The 18,574-nt window shown below is 35.6% G+C and overlaps 2 protein-coding genes and 1 long non-coding RNA gene across 5 annotated transcripts in view; 1 reads left to right on the top strand and 2 right to left on the bottom strand.

The window, feature by feature from the left end:
• Positions 1 to 3,460, bottom strand: part of LOC109584155 (uncharacterized) — a 13,713-nt gene extending 10,253 nt beyond the window's left edge. The window contains exons 1-4 of the mRNA XM_019999764.1: positions 3,377 to 3,460; positions 3,192 to 3,307; positions 2,963 to 3,136; positions 2,741 to 2,909 (exon numbers count right to left, since the gene is read on the bottom strand). Of these exons, the coding sequence (XP_019855323.1) occupies positions 2,741 to 2,909; positions 2,963 to 3,136; positions 3,192 to 3,307; positions 3,377 to 3,395 (478 nt within the window). The 5' untranslated portion in view covers positions 3,396 to 3,460. The remainder of the gene's footprint in view (positions 1 to 2,740; positions 2,910 to 2,962; positions 3,137 to 3,191; positions 3,308 to 3,376) is intronic.
• A 65-nt stretch (positions 3,461 to 3,525) lies between these two features.
• Positions 3,526 to 14,214, top strand: LOC105313707 (lamin-L(I)-like). 2 transcript variants are annotated; one of them, XM_011407353.2, is made up of 11 exons: positions 3,526 to 3,916; positions 5,472 to 5,598; positions 5,853 to 6,008; positions 6,956 to 7,135; positions 7,314 to 7,439; positions 7,668 to 7,888; positions 8,030 to 8,210; positions 13,066 to 13,176; positions 13,233 to 13,355; positions 13,727 to 13,933; positions 14,055 to 14,214. In XM_011407353.2, the coding sequence occupies exons 1-11, from the start codon at positions 3,585 to 3,587 to the stop codon at positions 14,112 to 14,114; spliced, it is 1,824 nt and encodes a 607-aa protein (XP_011405655.2). In that variant the 5' UTR covers positions 3,526 to 3,584; the 3' UTR covers positions 14,115 to 14,214. The 2 variants fall into 2 exon arrangements, with proteins under 2 accessions (XP_011405655.2, XP_019855325.1); XM_019999766.1 differs by lacking the exon at positions 3,526 to 3,916 and adding an exon at positions 4,971 to 5,115 and having other exon boundaries at positions 14,055 to 14,210.
• Positions 14,215 to 14,767: 553 nt separating this feature from the next.
• LOC109584157 (uncharacterized) lies at positions 14,768 to 18,101 on the bottom strand. 2 transcript variants are annotated; one of them, XR_002185881.1, is made up of 10 exons: positions 18,066 to 18,101; positions 17,943 to 18,019; positions 17,843 to 17,873; positions 17,192 to 17,294; positions 16,813 to 16,873; positions 16,644 to 16,706; positions 15,626 to 15,839; positions 15,185 to 15,392; positions 14,981 to 15,141; positions 14,768 to 14,928 (listed from the first exon to the last, which is right to left on the bottom strand). It is a non-coding gene; the product is annotated as an uncharacterized LOC109584157 (long non-coding RNA). The 2 variants fall into 2 exon arrangements; XR_002185882.1 differs by having other exon boundaries at positions 14,981 to 15,297.
• Positions 18,102 to 18,574: the final 473 nt, after the last annotated feature.

Raw genomic sequence — 18,574 nt, 5'->3', positions numbered from 1 at the left:
TCGCTGATCTCTTCCTAAACCCCTCCCTGAAGCTCGATTTGAAAATCTATGAAAGGAACTTGGTTTGGTGAATCATCCATAACTATCAATCAAGGAGGAGTGTTGTAAATAAAATGATTTATAGTTATTGTGATTATTGTAGTCATATGGTTTACATAGTTAACCACAGACTAGTATATACAGTGATGTTTTTTGGTTTTGTTCCCTGATCTTTTCCTAGTGTGTTCCTGTTCTTTTGTATCTCCCCTTCTCTCTATCTCTTTTTTAAGTTTATAATACAATATTCAACATTCAACACACTTCTTCCATAAGGACTCAAACTCATGCGGGCTATTGTGGTACTGTAGGAACTGGCTATACATGTTTTTAAAGTTCAGTTAGTTAATTCCTTGCTTCCTTAAGGTCTATATTACCTCAATACACTTTCACCAAATATGGCTTCCCTTGAAGCAAATGTAGGAGCTTTGCTTTCATTACGCATGTTGTGGTATTTTTCAAATAAAATTTCGAGTGACAGTAGTTTGCCTCTCTCTATCTGAGACCATGACAAAAGGTTTTTGCTATTTGTATTGATTGGCAAAGGAGATGATGTAGACACAGTTGATGCTGTCGATACTTTAAATGTTGTTGACACTGTTGATGATTCAGTGGACTGCATTAGATAAATAGCTGTTGTTGCTGGCTAAGATACTGGCATCTGAAAGGGTGGTACAGTTGGTATTGAAGGTGGTGTTCCAAAAGCAGGGGTAAAGTTAAAGTGTTGATGGTACTGTAAGTAATGTAAATAATTTAGGATGGTACATTGGTTGTTTTCAATTCTACTTTTCAAACCTTCTATTCCTGATAACACAGATGATGGTAATTCAGATGATGATGGTAATATCTGTTTAGATAATGAAGGGAGTTGTTCAGAGGATGCTGATATTTCTTTAATAACAGGAGGTGGTAGTGAAGGTAAAGAAGTACTTCATATCGACTGAAATAATGGCGTTGACAGCAATGATGGAGATGATATGATCAATAGCAAAAATGCTGATGCTGGTGGCGATGTTACTGTTATAATGCTTCCTATAGTGTGTGTGTGTGTGTGTGTGTGTGTGTATGTGTGTGTGTGTAAAACATATAGTAACAATACTGTAGCATACATGTACATATACCTTTTTCTTTTCTAGTCTTATCTTCTTTTGCTTTCCTCTGTCTTCTTTCTTTCTTACTATTCCTTTCTTTCCCTTTCCCACTATTCTCCTTCTTCCTCTTCTTTTTATCATTTCCATTTGCCTCATCACTTTCAAATCTCTTCTGTCCTGTAGTACACTTCTTCTGTTTCTTCTTTTCTAAAATTATAATGAGACCTTGTCTATACACGTACCTATAATAGTACATGTACTGCAGTGGGATCATTTGTTTCTATTTTTGATGATTCCAGCTCTTCCATTTCTTCATATGTTCCTGTTAAAATCATTGACATTACATTCCTTACAATTATTATACATGCATAGACTTAGCCTGCTACGTTTACACAACAACGCAAAACGCATCACAGGCACAAAACTATACAGATTGCATCATTTTTGTTGCTGTGTAAACAGTGGCCTTAATCATAGGTAACCACAAGCTGTTAGCTGTCAAACTGTGGCTACTACAGGTTCAAACAAGTTTAAATCTCTTTATTTTTAAGATCCCATCTTATCTCCCAGCTCATCTCCTGTACATGTAGCAGCTGTAACCTTGTCTGATTCAACAATGGTAAATAAATCTTCATCTTCCCAAAAGATCAAACAATTATATTGTTGCTATTCAATTATTGTCATGAAAGTGGTTGATGCTATTATTCTTACTGGTAGTTAGAACCTTCCTAAGCTGTTGCATGTAGATCATTCTGTACTACTAGCACAGAGACAATGGTGGATTTACTCAATTGTTTTGTCATTGCGTAGCAACTTAATTATTATTAATCATAAAATTCAATATCAATGAATAATAAAATAAAAATACATCAATAACATTTTCTTTGTTAGAAGAGACCCACTTGAATCTAGAATCATGTAGTAGCCAAAATCTGTACCTAAAGTTAAAAATATATCAAAAAAGTACTAGTAGTAAGCTTACTGATCAGTGAGGTTGACGTTCGGGCTAGTCACACCATGTGCCTTGCCAAATACTTGTCCAAATCACAAAGAAAGGTTAATGCCCTTCTTTATGTCTCCTGAGCAGTTAATGTGATTTCTAACGTGAAGAAAAGCTAAAACGCTGGAGCGCACTGTTCTCGGAAGTTCAAAACGGACTGAAGTATAAAACGGAACGTTTGTGTTTTAATGACGTTCAACGAGAATGCAATGGAAAATTTTTATTGACCTATACTGTATATTACTACTTATTAATATAATACTTACATGTATACTACTGAAGGTATAAATATCATTATTAGTAGTACCAGCATTGTGAGTAGTGTGATGGGTGTGGTTATTAATACTAGACCACACCCACTCAAATCTACTGTATAGTTTGAAATTTTCGTGGGTCAATATTTTTGTGGGTCGATATTTTTGTGGGTCGATATTTTCATGGTTTGCTCCTAGTGGGGCAATTCGTGGTTTAATTTTCGTGGTTGACAGTTTACATAGCCTATAAGGGGATGGAATTTCAATGATTTCGTGGGTTTTAATTTTGTGGGCAGCCATAACCACGAAAACCACGAAATTTACATTCCACGAAAATTTCAAGCTACAAGGTATTTTACCTCTTATCAATGTCCTTTCAATGACCAATGTAACGGCATCCGAACCTTTCACTGCTATTACATAACGTAGTGTAGGAACAGCATCAGGTGTAGCAAACACTGATATACTGCACGAGGGAGGATCAGGATAGGGAAGTTCATAAACCTCATCAACATCACTTCTATATATCTATTGATACATACACACACATTAATTATATAATATACGATACAAGTACTTACTCTACAAGGTACTGTGTGAGGTTTAATACTCCATCCAATGGTTGGTTCATCTTGTTGAGTATCAAACTTTAATTCAATATAATCACCTCTTAATGAAGGTGTAGAATATTCCCGGACAAATTTAAAGGTGATAATTTGACCTATCACAGCTTTAGGGTGCTTTTTTTTCTTATACTGTAAATAAACACATTACAAACATCATGTACACAATAATACCTATTATACTTACATCCATAAAATTAAATGTTCTAGATCTACCCGGCTTAGTTACAGTAAATGTTGCTACATACTCATTTAAACCTTTCTCATCATATAATAACCATCCTTCATATTCAGTATCCCTTCCTAAAGTAAAGTGAAAATAAAGTGAATCAAACATTAACACTTGATATCATATTTGTAACAAGCGCTAACCTGATCTACCAGTGGACATCTCTCCCAGGAACCACACAACGAACTATTTTGGCAATTTCTCCTCACGTGATTTCGATGGAATCATTGGAATGCAATTGAACTTTGCAGCAATTATTGCTCAAACTTAAACAGTGTTCACTACTGATGACCTGCCTCCTCTGCATAGATATTATAGAGTATTTTATTTATTATAATATCTATATCAAGAATGAGCCAACAGCAAGCAGTCAGCTCTCCCTCTCTCCCCACGCCGGAGAAGAGGACTAGAATGAAAGAGAAGGAGGACCTACAACTCCTCAATGACCGATTCGTAACCTACATAAACCGAGTCCGTCGCTTGAGAGATGAGAATGAGAAGCTGAACATTACCCTAGATCACATGCAGACCACTACGCAGGAGGAGACCAGCACCCTCAAGAAGATATTTCAAAAGGAGCTTCAAGATTCACGTCTTCTCACTGATAGGACGGCCAAGGAGAAAGCACATTATCAGATTCAGTATGCTAAAAGTGAAGACAGAGTCAAAGATTTAGAGACGGAGTGAGTTTATAATCCTACCATTATGAAGGGGGGGAGCAGGGATGGATTTTGAGCACCTGTTTTCGTGTACTTGTTGTGGGTCGGGCATTGTGATTAACTGTACGGTATGGCTGTAATTTTGTGGATTTCATTTTTAAAATTCCTCAAAAAGGAAATAATTTTATACTGTACAAGACTGATGGATAGAAAAACTTTTCATTTTTGTGAGTTCTTGCTATTATTATTCAATAGAGTGCCATACAGTGCATGTATTTTCAGTGGTGTTAGGTTTGATCATACTGAGGTGACACGCATCATGTGCGACCCCATTATTACAGGTTGTGAGTCATACTATCCTAAGGCCTGGTACACAATATCAGCCTTGCGACCGAAAGTGCTGTACAAACCAATGGCACACGCGTCAATAGCGCAAGAGTTGAACTTTGGTCAACTCATGCAATAACTCGCAGCGTTTGTACAGCACTTCCGGTGCTCTTCCTGTCGCAACGCATGATATTGTGTACTAGGCCTAATACTTGCAGCTGGCAAGTGCCTTGTTGTAAATATTTTGTATTTGAGCAATTTGTGACTCTTTGTAGTAATGAACTACCTCTACTTTAGATTTTCCTAATTGTAAATAAAAGGCATACATGTACATGTACATACAAGTAAACCACTCATTAAGTACATGTACACATAGTCGTGTATCATTTTCGGTATTATTGGTGGGTGTATAATATAATATGTACTAAAGTCTATTCACTTTCACCTGACCCCTGGCTTTTTTCAATTAATAAATTAAATAACATGCCACATCTGCATTCTTTAGGTACATTTGTGGTTTTGGAATTGTTTTTGTTGCAAGGAAGCCATACAGATAAGTAGCAGCTGAATTTAAGGCCTTTTCAGTTTTCACACTTGTCCACTTTTGATCCAGAATCGAGATAAAATCCAGGATTAAAACAGGATTGGCTTGTTCACACTTGTCTTGAATCAGGAGATCCAGTCAATCCACATCCAGAGGTGGATTGAGGGGGATCGTAGTGGATTGGTCTTAATTAAATATTTGTAATTTAATTCACTTAATTCTTTCAAAGTAGCTTAGTGTGAACACAACCAAAGAGGATTCTATTTTAGTAGGTTGCAATTCTGGATCTAAAGTGGACATGTGTGAAAAGGCCTTTATTCTAGCTGTTCTAACTGCATAATTGTGGTCAAAGGTATGTCATTGAGTTTCTACAGGGACATTCAAAATTGGCTAAGGCCTTATCATTTTGACCAGATTTTTTTTTCTAAAAGACGGGAAGGACCTAGCAATTTTAATGGTGCAAACAAAATTTCTAAATTCCATGTTTATCAAAAGTTATAACAAAAAAACAATAGTTCAGGTGAAACTGAATAGATTTTAGCTGTACTTAGTATCCCGTCATGTTTGGTGTATGTTTTATGTTTGTCTTTTAACGTATTGTTGTTGTTTTACTGAATGCATCTCAGGATTTAATAATTGTCAATAAATATAGTATATACATGTATTTATAATAATCATTTCTGCTATTTTTTTATTTTTCTCTGAAAGGCTAAAGAAGTTTCATGAAGATTATGAGCGCATGCAACAAGAACTGGCTGAGGCTAAGAAAAGTGCAGAGACGTTTGAGAGCTTGTACAAATCCTCACTTGTTGACAACCAGTCTGCTAAACAAAAGGTACAATATACACTAGTATAATTGTAATGAATAATTGTCTTAAGAATTGAGGCTCTTTGTTTTTGCAATATCTGCATGTTGATTAAATCTTAGTCATAATTTTACACCATCACTTTAATGTTTAAGTACATCTACATGTACATGCACATATACATGTACATGTACAAATAGTTGTTATACATTTATTTTATTTTTAATTTTAGTAGATTGACCTTCCTCTTTTTTATGTTTCTCTTCTCCCTCCTCCCCCTTAGATACAAGACCTTGAAGAAGAGATTAATAAATTACATTCTCGTCTTAAGAATGTTCAGGATTCTCTGGACCAGGGGACCCTTGCACTAGTTAAAATTCAGAACCAGAATCAGACTCTTCGTGAGGAACTTGCTTTCAAGATGAACAGATATAACGAGGTTTGAGTTTTTCATTTATTATAATTATTATTACTTTTATAAATTTGCCATGGGGTACATCTTGTTTCCATCACTCTTATTTTCCTAGACTTGTGCGTCTTTGGAATAAATTACCTTATATTGATTTAGATAAATCTTTTCCAGTTATTAAAAGTAACCTTATTAATTTTTTTAGAATCATTTTTAGTTAATTTTAATAGTGATAATGCATGTTTTTAATTTTTGTGCCCTTGTTCATCTTGTCATTTTTCTGTTAGTGAGCTCCTTCCTCTTTTACTTAGCATTTCTGTGTTTTTGTGGTTTTATTTATTTATTTTTTGCCTGGTGTGGGTGTCAGCAATTTTTGTTAGCATTCCATCAGGTTGGCTTTGGCCTCCTGTAAACTTTATAATAATAATAATAATAATAATAATAATAATAATCTGTAAATACAACTTATTTGTGTATATCATACTTGCCCCAATTAACGCACCCTCCTAATTATTGCTCCTCTACATGGCTTCCACAATAAGAACTTTCTATTGAGTACACCTCCTGGTCAAGATAATTATTTTTTAGAGGTGCATTTCAATTAGAAAGTCCCATTGTTTACAGGTGTACTTAAGCCCAACATACACTATGCAGCATTTGTTGCAAACAAAACGTTGCAACTTGTTGCATGCAACACAGTTTATACAGAAGTCAATGGGGCAACATGTTGCATGACTCTTGTATAAACTGTGTTGCATGCAACAAGTTGCAACGTTTTGTTTACAACAAATGTTGCATAGTGTATGTTGGGCTTAGCTAAGCATCTCTGTAAACAAGCATCTCCTGGAGCATTTCATAATTGTTCCTATATCTAAACATTGCATCACCTGAGACATGTCATTATTTATCAAGAGGTGCGTTAATTGGGATGAGTATAATATTTTCATTATTTTTGTATTCTAACTACATGTATGTAGGAGATAAGGGCACTCACTATAAAACATACTGGTTTGGACACTGTACATCGTGATGGTGTCAAAGAGACTGATGATGATTTTGCCGAACGTCTTCAGGCGGCCATTGATGAGGCCAGAGAAGAGATTGAGAAAGAAACTCAGCAATTTAAACTTGACCTTGAAGAGAGCTACAAGATCAGGGTATGCTGGTTTCCAATTAATCCTCCCCCCACCTTGAAGCACATGCAAGCATACATATGTATGTACTTTATATGTGCTACATTACAGTTTATTTTAATTAGTGCCTGCCTGTATCTTGTTCTAATTAATGCTGATTTGTTTATTTTAATTAGTATCCATATATTTCCTTTATTGATAGCTTGAGTCATTGGAGTCACAGAGTCAGCATGACGCGTCTGCTAGGGTATGTTTTGATGATGAGCTGAAGAACTGTCACACTACACTGGCTAAAAATAACAGAGACATTGAAAAACTTCAGGAGAAGGTACATGTATATTAATACAGGTGATTATGCATGTAAGTATTGTAATAGTTATAGTCATTGTGAGAGGATTGGATGTCTCTTAATTTATTTTAAATAATTATAAGACAGTAAAAGTAATAATAATGACAATAAATGACAAAAATAAAATAATAGTAATTACTAATAATATTAATACTACTAATAACAGTAATATATAAGTATATTTTATTTGTTTATTCTTTTGTATAGAATGAACAGCTTGAGAGTGCTCTTAGAGAGAAGTCAAAAGAGTTGACTCAAACTAAGCAGCTCCACTCTGCTGAGATAGCTCGCCTAATGGATGAGATGCGTGCGCTGAGAGCCAATTATGATCGAAAGATGAAAGAATATGAAGAATGGCTTGATCTGAGGATGCAGTTAGAGCAGGAGATTGCTACCCTCTCTGCACTACTGCAGGAGGAGGAACAGAGGTAAGGTACCGGATTTGAGCAAAGGAGGCAAATTGACATTTAAATTATAATTTAGAGGCATGGCTATGAAATAAAAATACACATGCATTTGCTGAATGAATTATAATTATGCTTATATTATATTTTATAATATTTTTGTAGGCTCAGTTTGCAGACCACTCCACGTGAGAAGAGACCTCGTGTTGCTCGTGACGGTGAAGGCCCTCGCTCTAAAAGGAAGAAGCAAGTCGGTGCTACATCTTCTAATGCTGTTGGATTTATGCAGATCATTGACGTTGATCCTGATGGACGCTTTGTACAAATTAAAAACACGTCTGACAAGGTACAGCATGTTGGAATGATTGTGGTTGCAAACATATAGTTTAGAATTCTCTCTTTTTATTTTTTATGCATGTACATGTCAGTCTTCTTCCTTTTATTAAATTATTGCTTCATATTGCACACTAAGGTTGATATTTTGATGTACATGGTTTTTTCAAAAAATGGCTCTGAAATCATCCCTAATTTTTATTTTATTTTTTTGTGTATTGATGTCCTTATGCTGTGTAGAAAGTTTGAGCTCATTCCCTGTAATACCATAGGGCGCCTTTTTTTCGAGGGCTGTAAATTCCATGAATTTTACTATTTCTTGAAGATTTGCAAAAATTAATTCTGCAAAAATCAAATTATTACGGTACAAGGTGGCAGACGGCATAAATTCATGAAAATTAAATCTGCGAAATTGATTTTTAGGCAAATTCATGAAATTTACAGCCCTTAAAAAAAAGGTGCCCTACAGTATAGCCTATGCTTTTTCCAAAAAATGGCCAAAAAATTACCCCTAATTTTTTATGACATTTTCTGATGCATATTGATGTCGTTATGCTATATAGATAATAGAAAGTTTGAGGTGATTCTGACTAAAACTTTTTAAGTTATGGCCATTTTAAAAATGAGCCATTTTCTAAAAAGTTCACTGTACTGTATGTACATGTACTATTTGGTTGTGTTGAATTAGGCTTGGATTGCAGAAGATAGAGGGCACAGCTACTACAAGCATTTACTGCTCAGTAACTAACATGATAATAATATTCAAGTTAAAAACACAAATCAATAACGTAACTGGGCATGTACATGTACAGGGATTGTGTATGCATAGTGTATAAACTATAATCACATGATAACAGTACATCTCTCCTTCTTTGAGTTACTTATAACTAGGATCCCATCAATTGGGTTTTGTGGTACTACGAGTACTTCTCAGTAATTATACGACTGGTTCTGTGTTTGTCTCTGTAGTTTTATCATCTTGAGAAGATAGCATAGTGACAAGATCTCTCCTGTTATGTTGATAGATAACATTGCTGTCTGTTTCCACCTTGATTCTGTACCTGAGCTTGCTCTTGTCTATTAGATATCCAGACCTTATCTTCAGGTTCCAAATCTGGTAATTCTCTTGAACCATGACGATGATCATAATTACGTTTCTGATTTGTTTCCTGTTTCTTATCTTTCTCTTCTACTTCATGTCTGCCTGGAATAGTTGGTTCCCTCGATTCCCTAGTAGATGGAATATTAGACCTTAATCTTCTGCTCATCAGTAGCCCTGAGGGACTATAACCATTAGAGAGAAGAGCACTTCTGTATGTGAGTAGAGATAAGTAGGGGTCACCTTCCTTCTTAAGCAAGTTCTTGATTGTCTTGACTGCTCTCTCTGCTTCCCCATTACTCTGTGGATAGTAAGGACTACTAGTTACATGATCAAAGTTGTTGCCTGAGCAAACTCTTTAAAGGATTCAGCTGCAAACAGTGGTCTGTTATCAGATACCTTCATATCTGGAATGCCATGTCTAGCATAAATACTTTTGCAATGATTGATGACTTCTCCAGCTGTTGTCTTACTGAGCTTTGCTATTTCGATATAATGAGAGTAGTAGTCAATGATAAGTAAGTATGTTGACCCTTTGTAGTCAAACAAATCCATCCCAACCTTCTGCCAAGGCAGTTGTGGGAGTTCTGATGGAATAAGAGGTTCTGCCCTTTGAGAGTAATGCTGGCAACATATTTTACAGCTAGATACTACATCCTGTAGCTGAGATGATATTTGGGCCACCAAACTGACTGTCTGGCTCTGTCTCAACATTTTGTGATTCCTTGATGACCAGCGTGTATTTGTTGTAGAACTTTTTTTCTAAGAGACTGTGGAATGATGATTTGAGACCCCCGTAACAGCAATCCTTCACTCAATGAGATTTCTGCTGATACAGTGTAATATGGACGTACTTTCTGGCTGACTTGGCTTTTATGAGGCCAGCCTTCTAGACAATACTGTTTTATCTCTCTGCAAGTTTCATCTTGTTCTTGAGAGTGCTTTATCTCCTCCAATCTTTTCTCTGTAGCTGGTAGTCCATTGACAATCATCTCAATGAAGGCTCTTGTTTCATGTTGTGAGTAACAAATCACTCTCAACTGGTTCCCTTGAAGGAGCTCTTGACAGGGTATCTGCAATAACCAACTGCTTCCCTGGTACATGAGGTATCAGATAGTCAAATCTCATCATACGAAGTCCGAATCGCTGAACTCAAACTGGTAGATTTTCAAAAGATTTGTTACTGAATAAAGGAACCAGAGGTTTGTGATCTGTTTGTATGTGAAATCTGATTTCGATCAAATAATCTAATAGTCTCTCACACGCCCACGTAAAAGCCAGTGCCTCCTTTTCTATCTGTGCATATCTCTGTTCAACAGGAGATAATGATCTAGACACATATGCAATTGGCTTTACCTCCCCTCCTGACTGAGTTTGGAGTAGTACTGCTCCCAATCCATTATTAGAAGCAACTGCTGATACTGTTGTCTCAGCATTAGGATCATACAAAGAGAGAACAGGGACTGTAGACAAAATCTCCTTGAGATTGTTAAATGCCTCCTTCTGAGCCTGCTCCCATGTCCGCTAAGTGTCTTTTAGTAGCAACCCCCATAAAACCTTAGTTTTATCAGCCAGATTCAGGATAAATTTGCTCATCTGATTACACATTCCCAAGAATCTCCAAATATCACTGATGTTGCGAGTCTCTTTCACTTGGCAAAAAGCTAATACTTTGTCTGGATCAGGATGTATTCCTGTACTATCACCATTTGACCTAAAAATGGACACATGATTTAGAAAACTGGCACTTATCTCTATTTAGAGTTAACCTCGCTTCTTCGATTTGTCTTAGAGCTTCCCATAGGTGTACATCATGCTCGTCCTAGTCTTTTCCAAAGACTAGTATATCATCTGTCATACTCACCACTCCTTGAGCTCCAGTCAGAATGTCAGAGATCCTTTGATTACAATGCTCTGAAGCTGATGTAATCCCAAATGGTAGGCGATGAAAACAGTAACGACCAAATGGAGTGATAAATGTAGTGAGCAATGCAGACTCTGGTGCCAAGGAAATTTGCCAAAAACCTGAGTTGGCATCAAGTTTAGAGAATACCTTAGCTCCATTAAGTTGAGCTAGTACTTGTTCAACAGCTGGTAGTTGATGTCTCTCCCTCTGGACACTCTTATTCAGTCTTGTGAGATCAACACATATCCTTACTTGGCCGTTCTTCTTGGGTACTGGAACCATCCCAGCACACCATTCTATAGGCTCATTTACTCTGACTCCCAGGTTTTCCATTCGTTCCAACTCTCTCTTAACTGCATCCATTAGTTATAGTGGTACTCTTTGAGCTGTAGAAAGTGAGTAAGATTTCTTGTAATTTAATTGTATAGAATTGGCTCAATTTTCCTAATCCCTTAAAGAGATGTTGAAACTCATCAACACAATCCATTAAAGCACTTGTAAAGATTCAATTGCTGGTCTGCCCAATAGTGGTTTCTGGAGATCCTCTACCACATATATGCTCTGATTAACTGTTAAGTCTCCATTCTGGAAGTTACCTATAAACTGACACTTGACTCTTAATGAACTATTATCAGGACCCTTTAGATTCTTGTTGATAGGTACTGTATTGGGACGTCCTAATAACTTGTATACTGATTCTGGGATAACTGTTACTTCTGCCCCAGTGTCAATACAGAAAGCAACTGACGTGTTATTCAATAATAAGGTAACATTCCACGGACTGCTACTCTCCAAGAAAAGCCTCACCGCTCTTCTCGTTCATATCATGAACTCCTCTGACCTTTGCAGTTCGACAAACAGCTTAAAAATGTCCTCTCTTCTTGCATTTTCTGCACACTACATCTCTTGTTGGACACTTCCCTTATGGAGGGTGTTGTTTACCACACCTCGAGCAATTGTTTCTCTTGTTTGGTGTCTTTTTGGACAGAGGTCTTTTCTGTGATTGAACTCCTCCAACAGGTTCACTTTGTCTCTCATCTGTGTTGAGCCTTAACTGTTTCACTCTGTCGAATAGCCGTGACTGCTTTCTTTAATGTGAGGACAGCTTTGCATCTCGAATACCAACCACGATCCTATCTCGTATCAACTGATCGTGTATATTTTTGAAGCCACAATGTTCTGCTAGCGAGTAAAAATTCGTGACAAAAGCATCTACTGATTCTCCCTCCTCCTGGCATCTCATATTAAATCTCGCTCGTTCATATATTACATTCCGTTTCTTGATGAAGTGTGATGTGAACTTCTCTATCACTGTATCATATTTCTTAGCTTGGGCTGTTGTGAGTTTGAAAAAACGAAATATTTTGTCTGCTTCGGCACCCATCATATAAATCAGGGTATTGACTTGCACCTCTTCTTCTTTCTCAAAGAGACCTGATGCCCCTCTGAACCGCTCAAATCTACGGAACCATTTCTCCCACTTTCTAGGTGTGGCAAAGTTAAATGGCTGTGGAGCAGTTACTTGATATGAAGTCCAGCATCTCTGAATGGGTGCACAATTAATGTGTATCATGGTGCATATAATCCTACACCAGACCATCAGGAATAATTGTTTTTTTCAAATAATGATAAAAATATTTGATTAAATTGTGGGTTGGTTATAACATCATTGTGGTGGGTTAAAACATTGTTGTGGGGGGCTTAGATCACTGCTGTGGTCTTGCTGGATTATAGTGCATGCAGTACCTTTGATGTGCATCATCAATAGGATATAAGTATATACATGTAACTGCATATAATGATTAATTACTCATGTATTTTTGTAAGTCACATGTACATGTTTATATGTATACACCTGTATAGATTGAGCATCTTGGTGGTTTTAAAATTATACATGAAGTGGAGAACACTGGAGAGAAGGTGGAGTTCCGTTTCCATAGCAAATCAAAGCTACTAGGAGGAGCTGCTGTAACAGTGAGTGGATCACAAGAAATTACAGGATTTAATTAATTAATTCTTTCTCTTTCTAGATATGGGCTGCAGGCATAGATGGTGCTGTTCATTCTCCTCCGTCTGACATTATTTGGAAGGCAGTCAATAACTGGGGCTTTGGATCAAGGACATCAACATCTCTTTGCACCAAAAATGGAGAGGCAAGTTTCATGCATGTTGTATATAGTCTAATTGCTAGTATACATTGTGCCTCTTTATAAAGCCAACTGGTAAAGCATAGCTCTATTAGCTAAATTCATGTACATATACAGTTTTGTACAATGTACATACTTATGTACATGTATATATCAAATACATGTAGGCGTGCATTTGGTGAATATTTCTAGTAATCTTCTGTTTCTATTTTCTTGCTAATTGAATTATAACATTGTAATAGTAATTAATGCAATAGCCGCCAATGCGAAACATAATAGTACATGTACATAATTAACATTTTCTTTACTTTTTAAAGATAATAATTAAAACCGAGATGAATTGGATTTATTTCTCTCTTCTTCCAATCTTTCTCTAGGTTGTTGCTACCTTTAGTCAGCATAGAGAGGAGTCCTTCATGGAGGTGGCAGGCAATACCCCCCTCCCTCCTCCTTCCCTTGAAGTTGCTGAGACAGACGTTGGCATCCAAACCTTTCCCTCCATTCCCCCAACTGCTCCAGTAAGAGTCAGCCCCACTTCTACTTCCCATGCTGCTTGTGAACAGGAAGAAATTTTTTACCAGCAGGTACACGTATAAATGTATAGTATATGTGTATTGTATGTGTGGCATAGTGTATGTTACTATAAATAGTAACTTTATTTGTGTCTATAAAAAGTAACACAATTTCCTTTTCTTCTATAAATAGGATGATCCTCCTCCTCCTCCCATTGAAGAACCACCACCAAAGGATTGCATTATTTCTTAGACAGTCAGTTGATTACACCCCGTAATAGAAATTTTGCCCACTAGTTATTGTTATTATTATTTTCTGTGTCCTGTCCAATAATTTCAATCAGATTTTTTAAAAACTTTTTAAATTAAAAAACTAAGTGCTCTAGGCTCATAGTCATGGCTATTAAACAACACCATTTTATGCAACACTTTGACCCCTCGAACCAGTGCTCTTTCCACCTTCATTGTCCTTGCTCTTGATGTTTCGTCTCTTCTCCTACCTGTAATTTTACTAACTAATTTAATTTAATTTTTTTACTGTAACTAATTTCTGTTTTTATGCTGGCTGCCTGGGCACGTCTCAGGTTGACCTTGCTTTTTGCTTTGCTTTTTTCTTGCTTTTTATCTTCTTCCATTTTATTTTGTCAGTGCTGGAAAGTTATAAATAAATAAACAAACTTATCACAACCGTGATAAGTTTGCTGTGTAAACGCAGCCTTAGCTGAGATTATATTGATGAGAAATACCTTACAAGAGACATACATTGTACATAACATCTCTTAATAAATTGATCTATATATTAAATTATAATAATTTGATTTAATAAATTCATTAACGACAACGACAATAACAACAACAACAACAACAACAATAACAACAATAATAATAACGATAATAACAATAACAATAATAACAACAATAACAATAACAATAATGACAACAACAACAATAATAAGTTAAAGGGAGGGACCCAGAGGTAAAGAGTCACGAATTAAACTGGCGTTCCCTCTTTAATAATATCATCAACAGTATAAGATAGAGTAACTTTAAGTGAAGACTCATCAATACTAAAAATAATAATATACAATTAATATAATGTAAAATGTCGGTAAAACATACTGTACTCCAGGAAGACTGAACATGTATAGTGTATGCATACATGTAATACTTGATCTTTAGTGCAGTCCTATCCCTAAGTGAGGTCCTCAAAGTAAACTCACAAAGAGAACATGATCATCTGACTACGATGCAGGATGAACTGGTAATACCTGTTTGTAATACTAGTAATACTGACTGGTATTATAAATTATAATACTAGTAAACCTGCTTGACAGGCTACACCTGCTGGTTTATAGTGAGGAGGTCTGGTACTGTCATACCCAACAGTAGTATCACATACACTAGAAACACCAGCTGAACCACAAGTACTGGGAGTACTGTACTAGGAAAAAGAGAGTAGTCTCAATCTTGCAGTGCCAGACCACGCCCTCTGTACCTGCAGGTACCGAGGGCATGGTTTGGCACCACGAGACTAGAGAGAGAGGGATATTTAATATTATTTTATTCAAAATACACTATAGTGTATTTTGAAAGAAACCATAAAAGAACCCTTTGATGCATGGACTGAGAAAAGATGGACAGGTAATTATAATGAGCTATAGCTCATTATAATTACTTGCTCATCTTTTCTCAGTCCATCAAAGGGTTCTTTTATCGTTTTTTTTGAGTGACATATAAAATGAGAATTACTTGAGACAACTCGACCATAAATAAATGTCTTCCAACAGTGAAGAGAATGTCTGTCCATTAGAGTAAAGGTAGGCAGCCATTTCTCCAATCACAGCAGCTCCACTATATCCAGTACTGTAGTACCAAACATGAATCCAATTGCTTCTTCAAAAGCGAAGAGAACCTCCTCTCCTTTCTCAAGGAAGGTGTAGCTTAAGTTGCCCATCCACTTGAAACCAGTGAGAGTTTCCTATACAGACAAAAGAGGAGCTCCTCATAATAAATAAATAAATAAATAATTATTGTTTGTACAGTAAGAGGTGTTGGCTGCCAATGGCTGGTATCTCCTTAAAGAGCAGATAAACTTTAATTTCTTAATAAATGAACACGTTAGCTACATGTACATAATGACTGAATATAGGGTACATTAACACATAACCAGTGACTGTGTACATGTACATCAAGCCATACTAGTGATACATGGAATGGTTCTAAATAATGTACATGTTAAATTTGATAATAAACAATTGTAAAAATATAAATTATTGTACCAGTACAGTATGAACATGCACTGTACATTATGCATGTATGTAGTATTGCTGGTATCTACACAAAAGTTTATGTATAACGCAAGTACATGTACATGTACAAAGCACTGATATAAACTGGTAATTATTGAAACAACATAAAAACTCTCAACACTTGACAAGTGATAATCACATAAGATAAACTAAGAGAGCAAAGAGGAGCGAGAGAGAGAGAGAGAGAACCAGAACAAAGGAAGTGAACAGAACAAAAGAACAATATAGAACAATATATAGTATAATACATGTGGTCAGTCTAGAATGTTCTGTGCATGTTACATAACTAGAGATAATTAAGTAAACCACAATAGACTAATAAGATATATGCATAGCAATAATAATAAGCACTAAATTGTACATCTCCCACAAGTACAACCTCATCAGTCATCATAGCCATTTAATTTATTATCAGTACTGTCTTATTAATACAGTAAAGTGTATGCATACAAGTACATGAATACAACACATACATGTACTGGTAGTCTGGTACAGTGTATAGGACAATGTCCATTACCTTCATTGCCTCCCTCCTGCTGAAAATAAGAGAGAGAATGTGAAGGGTAAATGGAGAGAGAAATAAAGAAAGAGAGGAGTGAGAAATGCAAGTATAAAGAGAGGGAGAAGTGGGAGACTACTAACTTCATAAGCAGCTGCTCTCTTGTCAGCAAGTCATTAAGATCAGAACTAACTTGAAACTCATCTGAAGGAAGAAAGTAAAAATTGTAAGAACAATTAGGAGAGTTGAATAGGGAAAGTGAAAAAAAAACCATATACGTAATTGGTAATAACGTAGAAAACTGCTATGATAAAACCAAGAGCAGACACCAGTAATACCTAAATTAATATGCACTCATGATAAGGCACGTAATTTAATTTCATTCAGGCTGAGCATCAATATGTTCAATGACACACGACTCCAAAATTACCAATATAACAACTACATTTGCAAAACCACCATATACTAATATTGTTAACAATTCCCACTATTACTATTATTAATACTTTTGATGTCCATTACCAATGTAAGGAAGGTTCAAGTCCTCAGAGAGAGTGATCCAGCACAGACGGCACCCAATGTGACCAACTTCTTCTCCAACAATGACAAACACGTAAGACAATTACTAAAAATTGCATTTAATTGACAATTACAAATTTAATGATCGAGTAACATTAAGTGTATCATACAAACTTAGGTACATGTACAGGCATAATTATTGCCAATATTTGGTGATAAAAAAGTTCATTCACAATTTCACATGTATGACAAGTTATGATGGTCTAATTTGTTGTAGTGACATCCTATTTTCCCAATTTTCTAATTTCTACTTATTTTTTGGTCACAACACTGCTATTAATATAGATTTTTAAATGATGAAATTTGCAAAAAAATTGGAGCAACAAAAGTTTCTTGCTGTGCAGTATTTATTTGAAACATGTACATGTATTATGAATGTTTCTTGTATATACATGTATATTGCTCTAGGCATGGTATACATGAACATAATTATTGTACCTCGTCTGGATTGGGTAACCATGCACTCATATCCAATTACTTTATATTTGATTCTATAATGATATGACTTATGTCTTTTATATTCAGTCTCCATATTAGCAACAATATGGACTTCATTCCTAATTTTTATTTCTAGTCAAAAAGGCTCCATCTTACCTGTAGTAACTTTCATTCATCCCTTATCATGCTACGTAAAAAGAACAACAAAGTGTAATAAAGAAAGGTAAGCTACAATAGCACACATACATGTACTTACTTTTAATCCATACAGCCTTGCTATTTTAGTATAACAGCTTATCATACCTGTACTAAACTGCTATTCATCATGTATAACTATAAATTAGAAAGATAAAATGTGACCATAATTGACAAAAGGTACCTTATGGTGGGTAGTGAAATCTGTCTTTATAGCCAAAAAAAAATTAACTTTCTGAGCTCCATTTATCATAAAATTACTCCATAGGATGCAAAAAGTTATTATGTAACTTTTAGAAGCAATGGTTGTCCAACAGAGCACTCACAGGTTGATATTTTTCATTATAATAATGAATTTTAAATTCCGCCATAAGGTACCTTTTGTCAATTATGGTCACAAATACAATAAATATTAATAGCCATTAATAACTATTAGTAACCATACTGATAAGTTTGGGATGATTTTGGAGCCATTTCTTGGAAAAAACCCTATGGGTATTTTCAGAATGTTAGCACTTTCTTAAAATGACCATTACTTAAAAAATTAAAGTCAGAATCAGCTCAAACTTTCTACACAGCATATAAGAATACCAATACATACCAGAAAATGTCATAAAATTTGGGGTGATTTTGGAGCCATTTTTTGTAAAAACCAAATTGATTTTTTCTGAAAATTAGCTACTTTTTGAAAAT

This window comes from Amphimedon queenslandica, unplaced genomic scaffold (assembly GCF_000090795.2).
Source record: "Amphimedon queenslandica unplaced genomic scaffold, v1.1 AMPQUscaffold_13240, whole genome shotgun sequence".
Taxonomy (NCBI): domain Eukaryota; kingdom Metazoa; phylum Porifera; class Demospongiae; order Haplosclerida; family Niphatidae; genus Amphimedon; species Amphimedon queenslandica.
Note: the sequence above shows the minus strand (reverse complement) of the source record. Positions and strands in the feature narration are given on the sequence as shown.